General features: G+C 63.7%; 1 protein-coding gene and 1 non-coding gene across 8 annotated transcripts; both read right to left on the bottom strand.

Moving 5' to 3' along the window:
- Window positions 1-1,393: 1,393 nt before the first annotated feature.
- On the bottom strand, window positions 1,394-4,204 carry LOC108177203 (uncharacterized). Of its 7 annotated transcripts, none has more exons than XR_007922284.2 (5): window positions 4,058-4,204; window positions 2,759-2,904; window positions 2,395-2,599; window positions 1,982-2,107; window positions 1,777-1,887 (listed from the first exon to the last, which is right to left on the bottom strand). XR_007922284.2 is itself a non-coding variant. In XM_070059890.1 (4 exons), the coding sequence occupies exons 3-4, from the start codon at window positions 2,515-2,517 to the stop codon at window positions 1,509-1,511; spliced, it is 915 nt and encodes a 304-aa protein (XP_069915991.1). In that variant the 5' UTR covers window positions 2,518-2,599; window positions 2,759-2,904; window positions 4,058-4,177; the 3' UTR covers window positions 1,394-1,508. The 7 variants fall into 7 exon arrangements, 3 of the variants coding, with proteins under 3 accessions (XP_069915991.1, XP_069915990.1, XP_069915992.1); XR_011383236.1 differs by having other exon boundaries at window positions 1,974-2,107; window positions 2,395-2,602; window positions 4,058-4,202; XR_011383237.1 differs by having other exon boundaries at window positions 1,974-2,107; window positions 4,058-4,196.
- Window positions 3,443-3,575, bottom strand: LOC127492717 (small nucleolar RNA SNORA9). The gene has a single exon (XR_007922414.2). It is a non-coding gene; the product is annotated as a small nucleolar RNA SNORA9 (small nucleolar RNA).
- Window positions 4,205-9,049: the final 4,845 nt, after the last annotated feature.

Below are 9,049 nucleotides of genomic sequence, written 5' to 3' on the forward strand. Positions count from 1 at the left end.
CCTCCCAGCCCGGCCTCATGGCCTGGTGCTTTTAGAGGGTTTCCCGGGCTGAGGGAGGGCCGGGGAGATGTCACCCTCAGCCCTCTTGTCACAGTTTCACTTCCCCAACCCCAGGAAGTCAGCAGGGGGGGCTGCGCTAATGACTCGAAGGAACCGGGCTTTGTTCCCCTGAAACTCAGGGACACTGGGACCCACACTTTGCCCTGTCGCTGGCCAGTGTTGGATTTCTCCCCCTCCAACCTCTCAGAAACGTCAGCCTCGGTTGGGGTGGAGCCCCTGGTGTGGCCGCAACCTCGTGGCCGCCTCCACCCTGACGGCTCGCACCGTGACGCGTCCTGTGCTGCCTCATTCGATCCTCGTGACCCACGCAGGAGCCGATACTCTCCTCTCTCATCCTTGGAAACCGAGGTCCAGAGATGACATCACACCAAGCGAGCTCCTTCCTGGCTCCGCACACTCACACTGCCCAGCAGCTGACTCGGGTCCCGCGGGCCGCCTGGCTCCCAGAGCCCCCTCCCCGGGACATGCTCCTCGCAGGGCCGCCCTGGCAGGGCACAGGCTGCAGCAGGGAGGTGGGGGCAAGGAGAGCAGGGAGGGGCACCGCCCACTCAGCCTGCTGGGGGCTGCAGGAACCTCCCTGTGAAGGTCCATGGGGCTCAGCCTGCACCCCCACTGATGCAGTCACCCAGAAAATGGTCCCTTCTGCTCACCCCTCCACATAGCCTAGCTACAGCTAAGGATTTACTTTGGGGGGTCAGCGTTATGGCATGGTGTTAGGCCACCAACTGACACTGGCATCTCACAAGGGCTGGCTTGCGACTTGGCTGCTCCAGCTCCAATCCAGCTCCCTGCTAACAGTCGGGCAAAAGCAGTGGAAGATGGCCCAGGCGATTGGGCTCCTGCACCCACATGAGACGGGACGAGTGCTATGGCTGTGGCCTGGCCCAGTACTGGCAGCCATCGGGAATGAACCAGCAGATGGAAGGCAGTACTGGCAGCCACCGGGAATGAACCAGCAGATGGAAGGCTGTCCCTCCCTCTGGAACCCTACCTCCTCTCACAGCGCTGTTTGTAAGCACTGGGCCCAGGCAGGTGGCCTGAACCCCTGGCGGCACCCTCACAGCTCCTAGGAGGTGGCTGACGCCAGCTCCCGTTCCCCACCTGGGGTGTAGCTGCTGGTGTGCTTCTCAGCAGGGGGCAGCGCCCTGAGTCCTGCTACAGCCCTCCACGCCACAGGACGCCTGGTCTCAGCCAACTGAGAGCCTGCCAGCCCTGCAGGCAGCCCGCGTGGATGGCGACCAGTCCCTCACGTGAAACACGAAGCGTCATGCACTCGGGGGAGGACTGGGTGTGCCTCTGGGCCCACTGCACAATTCTGCCTTCAGCCGCGGCTGGGAGGTGAACGGCATCCACAGGAGGTACCCGAGCACCGCACCGAACAGTGGGGGCTCCCTCGGCCTTGGCCGGCATCTGCGGGGGTGGGCCGTGTGTGCTGTGTGGCCCGGTGGTCAGAAGCCCACAGCCTGTATTAGGGCCTGTGCCTGCTCCAGGCCCCGGCAGACCCTGGGGAGCAGTGGTGCCCACCACCCACCAGGGAGACGGACCGAGTGACTGGCTCCCGGCTTCAGCCCAGGCAAGCCCCCGTGTGGGCACCTGCGGAGTGAACCAGCAGACGAAACAAGCACTCTCCCTAATAAATGAAAATTTAAAGGTGAGCTTTCTCGTCTTTGCCTCCAGTATACAGAAAAAAGAACCACAGGCTGGACTGCACCGTGCTTTGATTTTGTATTTATTAAGTAGTTCTTGTTTTTCACGGAGACGCCGGGGGCGTGGGTCCGGGTGTAGACAGGCGCCTTGTTCTGGAAGCTGAGACCGCGGCAGCTGCACCTAGGGTTAGAGAAGCTTCGTTAGCCGGCAGCCCAGGCCAGGGCCCACACCGCTGACCCCGGGAAGGGAGCACCGAGACCGCGAACCTGCTCACCAGGTGCTCGCACAGGAGGCCTTGGTCCCACTGCACGACAGGAGACGCAGACGAGACACCCCACGGAGGCCTGCTGTGAAGACGTGGCGACACCACACATGGCCGGCGGTTACCGCCTCCTGCGACCTGTGCAGGCGAGAACCACACCTAAATCCCCGAGCCACAGCCCAGAGCACCACCGCCGAAGCAGACTCTGGGGAAAGACTGTAGACAAACCCAACCCCAAGGCAGTCCCACGCCCTCCCAGGAACCCAGACCCCAGGCCCTGTCTGTCCCAAAGTGGTCTCCTGAGCTTGGGGACGGCAAACCCCCTGGGACCTTCTCTCAGCCAGGTGACTTGGGGCACTCAGCACAGAACCCCGAGGACCAACACAGTGAGGTGACTTGCTGGCCACAACCCTCCACGCCCTCACCGAGCACAGGCCCCACGGGTCGGCCGGACAGCCACCGAGGGGACCGTTCCTCGGGTCTCTTCCGGCTCTGGCATCCTGGGGGCGTCGGCCGACGTGGCTCGTGCCAGGTGCTGGGGCAGCCATGCCGCAGCGCCGCTGTCAGGGGCCGTGGGCGTCTCCGACGCCTCTCCTTGTGGATAACAAAGCAGCCGCGGCTTTCTGGACCCTGCTGGGAAACATGGAACTCTCCGGTTAGAGACAAAGTCAGCGGCCAGAGCACCACCTCCACTGACCGCCGGGCAAGCCCGTCCCCGCAGGGAGCGCAAGGCCCCTAGTCTCTCACGGCCGGCAAGCAGGCCGCCTCTGCGTAGGGGGACGGCAGTACCTCCTCCATTCCAAGGCTGTCTGTTGCAAAGACCCCCGGGGCCAAGGGCAGCAGGCACCCGACTCTCTCAAGGCCACAGGAACGCGAGACTCACAGGGACGCGTTTCCCCACGGCAGGCCCGGGGCGTTCGGAGGCTGTTCCTGGACTGAAGAGACAGACGGTCAGCTGGAAGCCTTGACCCCGAGAAGAGGTGACCCCTCCCACCAAGAACAAGAGGGCGCCTCCCTCCAGCCCAGGCCTGGCTCAAACCTCGGCCTGCGCGCCCTCAACACCCGATTCCGCCCCTGGGCTCCCCATCTGTACTGGGCCTAGAACACTTCAGAGCTGACTCTGGGCACAAAACAAGAGCCCCCCCCGCGCGGGAGCCTTCCTCTCCGCCAGGCCGTGTTTCAGGACCCCACCCCAGCAGCTCCTCCTGCCGAACCTGCAGCACCGGTCGCCGGGGCCCGGCCTCCCCTTCCTCTGGCTCAGTCCCCAGCCTTGGAAAGGTGTTTAAGGATAAGGTGTACTGAGCCTAGAGCCCGGCCAACACCCTGTGCCCAAGGGTCCTCCCGTGCACGGTCACGTGGCCACCGGGGACGCGACACGTGGCCAGTGCGGACCGCAAGTTCTAGTCACTTTTAACGTCGCTCCGCGTGCGTGTCTACACAGCACCCGGCCCATCAGATCCGGCGGGCGCCGGCAGCTGTCTGAAAGTTCTATAACCTTGCTCCGGATGGGGCAGGGCAAGGCCTCAAACCGTTTCGACACTGCTCTGGCAAGCACTGCAGGAATGCACAGGGTCACGGCAGGCCCAGGCACGCTGGAGGCTTGCGGGCCCCGGACGCCTCCCAGAGCACCAGGAGGGGACCCAGGTGCAGAGACCCCTCAGCGAAGAGGCGTTGTGGCCCAGTCCAGGGGCAGCCTCTCCAGGGACAACCCCGGGCGACGGCGCAGGGGAAGCGGGGCGACTCACCGGGGCATCGTGCCGGCGGTCAGCCCTCTCGCCTCCCGGGGCCGTGCACCTGTTCGCGGCTGCCGCCTGCGGAGGCACGCGCGCGGTCAGGCCCGGCCTGCCTCTCCGGACCCCGGAACTCCCCTACCACACCGCCCACGCGGGTCCCTCAAGGTCACGAGGTCACGCGGGGCCACCTCTCTTGCGCGCCAGGCCCTCCGAGGCACGGGCAGTCGCTCCAAAGCCCAGGCCTCGGCCGGGAACAGCCTCGGCGCGCGGGCAAGGCCGGGCTCCGAACGCCGCCCATGCCTCTCCGCGGCGGCCCGGCCGCCCGTCACCCACTCCCGAGCCCCCCAACTCCTACCTTTTTAGCCCGGGACCGGCGGATACCGCCTGCAACCCTCGATGGCAGCGGATAAAGAAAGCGCCGCTCCAGAACGCCATAGCCATGCCACCCACGCCACCATCGCTGACGCCATGGCGTAGCCCCGCCCCGACGCCGCGCGGCCACGTGACCATGCCTCGGCAGATGACGTCAGCGCGCTCGCGGGGGCGTGTCCTCAGTGCGCGGAGCCGCGCGGGACTCGGTGCACTGTGCGCCTGCGCGCCTTAGTGGGGATTCCGCAGCCCTGCGCGGCCCTTCAGTGACTGGCGAGCGGGAGACCCGGGTCCCGTAGCCGTGTGCTCGGGACTGTGGTTTCCCGCCGGGCCCCGTGTGCACCTGGCGGGAAGGTCCCGCGCAGAGCCGTGCTTGGAGCTCCAGCTTTGAGAGTCGGGACATTCAGCCACCGTGCAGCTGGCAAAGCCCCTTTCTCAGGACGCCCGGGGCGGGTGCTAGCACGACTCGCGTGGGGCACCGCGTGCCTTGTCACAGTGCCTGGCTCCAGTCGCAGCCCGTTCCCAAGCCCACCTCCCTGCTAGTGCACCGCAGAGGCAGCAGTGGGGGCTCAAGTGCTGTCACCCACGGGGGGCCCCGATGGGGCTCCTCGCTCCTGGCTTCAGCCGGGTGAGGAGGGACTGCTCTCTCTCCCCGCCCCAACTCTGCCTTTCAAATAAATGGATCTTAGAGAGGAGCTTTTCAATACAGATAACCAAAAAGCCCACGAGAGACGGGAGACGCTTGCTTATCCAATATATATATATGTATATATATATATATTTTTTTGACAGGCAGAGTTAGTGTGAGAGAGAGAGACAGAGAGAAAGGTCTTCCTTCTGTTGGTTCACTCCCCAAATGGCTGCTACAGCTGGCGCTGCGCTGATCCAAAGCCAGGAGCCAGGTGCTTCCTCCTGGTCTCCCACGTGGGTGCAGGGCCCAAGCACTTGGGCCATCCTCCACTGCAGTCCTGGGCCACAGCAGAGAGCTGGACTGGAAGAGGAGCAACCGGGACTAGAACTCAGGGTGCCGGCGCCGCAGGTGGAGGATTAGCCAAGTGAGCCGAGGTGCCGGCCGCTTATCCAATATTAAAAAGTATGCCAAGACAGAAACACGTATACAAGGTTCATTGCGGTTTTCCTAGAAGCTACGAGACTGGTGCCAGCAGTGTTACGTACCAGGATACTGGAAAGAACTTCCCACAGAGCCACACGTCAGCACCAAAGAGCTTCCAGGCCAGTGGCACGCGCCGGGGAGGAGGGAAGCGTTTTCCCTCTACCCTTGGAAGTTCTCAGTTAGGGGCCCTCTGAAAAAAGATAATTAACAAGAGAAGAACCAACAGCGGCTTACTAACGTGCACTTCACACATCCATAGGGGCTCCCCAAGGCAGTGAGTGTGCAGGAGGTGCCTGGGGTTCAGGCTTCGATACCATCTTCATCTGAAAAGAAGGGAGGCGGGGGGGGGCTGGGGAGGGGCACAGGTCAGCAGGGGAGCCCCTGTGGAGCAGGTCTGTGCCCCCCCATGCAGGCCCGAGGGTCTCCAGTGGTTCACGCACACATAAGGAGACCCCCTTACACATGGGGACTTATTTTATAAATGTAAGTTGTCCTTCCAAAAGGGTAGCTTATACTGTTTTTGTAGCTTTTGGTTCTCAAAATAATACTTAATGCAAATTAGGCATATTCTGGGGTGACCCATTCTGGTTTCTTCCTCATATTTTAGGGTGGCCTAATCTAGTCTTTTACAGATGTGGACCAGGAGAGGAAACCAGCAGTCTGGCCCTGGAAGAATAGAGCCAAGGAGCCGTCAAGTGGGGCTCCCGGGACGCCCCTGTTGGGGGCCACGCAGGCTGGCGGGACGTCACTAAGAGCCAGAACTTGTTTGTTTCTTCCAAATCCACAGGCTCGGAACTTGGATATCATCAGTTCATTGAGAATTCCCTCCTTCAGCAGTGGGCAGACGGCAAGGATTTGTCTCGGGCACAGCAGTTGGATGGCGTGTGCCCGAGGATAACACGGACGCCCAGTTAGTTGCTTGTGAGCCCTTTGGTTCTCCTATGAGGGAGGTGGGTGATGGGCTGTCAGGGCCAGATGGCAGAAAGGAATAGGAAGGAAAAAACAGCCGTGGAGCAGAGGAGATTCGCTCTTTAAGAAACCAGTGTGGGGCCGATGCCGCGGCTCACTAGGCTAATCCTCCACCTGCGGCGCTGGCACACCAGGTTCTAGTCCCGGTCAGGGCGCCGTATTCTGTCCCGGTTGCTCCTCTTCCTGTCCAGCTCTCTGCTGTGGCCCAGGAGGGCAGTGGAGGATGGCCCAAGTGCTTGGGCCCTGCACCCCATGGGAGACCAGCAGAAGCACCTGGCTACTGGCTTCGGATCAGCGCAGTGCGCCGGCCGCAGGGCACTGGTCACAGCGGCCATTGGAGGGTGAACCAACGGTAAAGGAAGACCTTTCTCTCTCTCTCTCTCACTGTCCACTTTGCCTGTCCAAAAAAAAAAAAAAAAAAAAAAAGAGAGAATAAAAAAAATTGGTTGGAACCTGGCAAAGATGCAGGTCTGGGAACATTGGATGGGCCAGGTAAGGGTAAGTTTCCAGAGTTCAGAGGTTTCCAGAAAACAGAGGGTGAGGCTGGGAGCATCTGTGTGCGCCTGTGTCCAGGCGGTGTTGCCAGTGCCCACCCACCTCCGTCTGGCCAGCTGAACACCAGCGCCTCAGAGCTCCCGTGGTGCCAGGAGGGATCCCAGGCTGTCCCTGCCTTCAGAGGAGCTGTCCCAGACGTGGTTGCCGTCAGCATGACCGACACGGAGGGGAGGCGGCACTGCAGGCGGCGGGGAGGAGGAGGCACTGTGCTGGGAGGCAAAGCCCAAGAAGCCATGTTTGCCAGGGGTCCAGCAACGCCGGCACTGCTGACCCAGGCTTGGGCTGGTTCTGAATGATTCCGAGGAGGAGAGGGAGGGAGCGAGGGCTGCCTGAGGTGTGGACAGGTCCCGTGGGGCGTGCTCCGAGAGGGGCCTCCGGGCGTTTCCATCACTGAACACAGCAGAGCTGGTGTACCATAGACAGCGCGGTGACTGTGGCTTGGTGGCTCGAGAGCTTGGAGCCACCAAGCAGGCTGAGGGGTTTACTGGTGAGAAAGCAGTGGCCCTTGGAAGTGGACTGCTGGACACTTCGAGGTCTGACTGTTTTCTGTTACTGCTGCAGTGGTCTTACGAGAGCCAGACCACTTACACAGCTAGGACTCAGATCCACACCCACAGCCACGTGTCCGGGACACTGATGCCGGCCCGCAGTCACCAGCCCGGGCCGCCAGCCTGCTGTATGTCAGACTGGTGGGCAACCAGGCGCTGGGTCCAATGACCACCAAGGAAGCTAAACAGGAACAGCTAGGACGCCGCTGCTCATTTTGTCCCTGCTTCCAACGTGGGCTCAACCAGAGAAATCCCAGCGCGTTCCCGAAGCAGTGCTGTGGGCTGCTCTGCTCCAGGCCGCTGTCCTGGGATGGTGGGTGTGGTGAGGCCCCAGTGCGCTGCCCTGGTGTCGGGATGTGGGCAGCTGGATCGTAGCAGCGGTGCTGCTCTGTCTGCCCCGGGAAGCGCTGGAGGCCGGCTTTTTTTTTTTTTATTTTATTTTTGATAGGCAGAGTGGACAGTGAGAGAGAGAGACAGAGAGAGAAAGGTCTTCCTTTGCCGTTGGTTCACCCTCCAATGGCCGCCGCTGCAGCCGGCGCACCGCGCTGATCCGATGGCAGGAGCCAGGATCCAGGTGCTTTTCCTGGTCTCCCATGGGGTGCAGGGCCCAAGCACCTGGGCCATCCTCCACTGCACTCCCTGGCCATAGCAGAGAGCTGGCCTGGAAGAGGGGCTACCGGGACAGAATCCGGTGCCCCGACCGGGACTAGAACCCGGTGTGCCGGCGCCGCAAGGTGGAGGATTAGCCTATTGAGCCACGGCGCCGGCTCAAGGCCGGCTCTTAAGTAACCGGACCGAACAGGGCCCGACCGGAGCAGACACAGTACAGCAAAGACTGAATGCAAGGACTACTGACAGAGGCCAGGATCACAGGCGGTAAAAAGACCAAGGACAGCAGACACAGGGCGCAGCCACGCTTCCCAAGGGAGAAGCACCCACCCCGCCGGGCAGTGCCAGCCGAACTCGCGGGAAACCGGCCCCCAGGGTGTCGGGCTGCGAAACTCTCGGCGGCCAGCTTGCTCTGCAGGGGCGCCGGCAGGTGTGCGTCGCAGGTGCCTTCCTGGGGAGGCTGCCCCTCGGGCCTGTCCCACAGACGCGATACGAACGCCACGGGCTGAGCGCAGTCCCACCGCCGCTGGGACTCCAATACGCGGGGCTTTGGGGGCCCCGCCCGCACATCCTGCTTCCTCAGGGGTCTGGGAACCGGGAGGAGCGAGAAAGGGGCTCCCCCGGGGCCGAGAGAGTCCAGCGGGACCCAGGAGAAACGGAGCAATAGCCCCGCCCCCGGGCCAGGCCCCGCCCCGAGCTCCGCCCCCGGCCAGGCCCCGCCCCGCCCGAGCCCCGCCTTCCCGGCGCGCCGCGGACTGCGCGGGCGGAGGCGGCAGAATTGAAAAGTTGGAGCCGCTCCCGCGCGCGCCACCGTGGCCCTGAGGCGCGCAGGGCGGGGCGGGGGCGGGGCCAGCCACTCGCCCTCCCTGAGGGCACGGGGCGGGTGGCCGGCTGGACAGGCTCGCTGGAAGGCCCTGGCAGGGTGGAGGCGCTCGGGGTCCTCCCGAGGGGAGCCGGGTGACCGGGGGCGCGCTCAGCCGCCCTGAAGGGGCGGGGCCAGGGTTAGTGGGCGGGGCCTCGGCGCGGCTTCCTCTTCGAAGGGGCGGGGCCTGGCCGCGGGGCGGTGCGCAGAAGCCCGGAAGTGCGAGCGCGCGGCGGCTGTGGGCGGGGCCTCCCTGCTTGGGGCGGGGCCTGCGCGGGCGGGGCGGCACCCTGGGCCCGGAAGTGCGGGTGCGGGGCGCGG

This window comes from Oryctolagus cuniculus, chromosome 16 (genome assembly GCF_964237555.1).
Source record: "Oryctolagus cuniculus chromosome 16, mOryCun1.1, whole genome shotgun sequence".
NCBI lineage: Eukaryota > Metazoa > Chordata > Mammalia > Lagomorpha > Leporidae > Oryctolagus > Oryctolagus cuniculus.

Bases quoted from the DNA above. Each gene is read 5' to 3' on its own strand.
- LOC108177203 (XM_070059890.1), bottom strand. From the start codon at position 2,517: ATGGCTGCCCCAGCACCTGGCACGAGCCACGTCGGCCGACGCCCCCAG. The intron at 1,888-1,981 runs GTGAGCAGGTTC...CTCTAACCCTAG, and splicing joins GCCTCCTGTGCGAGCACCTG to GTGCAGCTGCCGCGGTCTCA.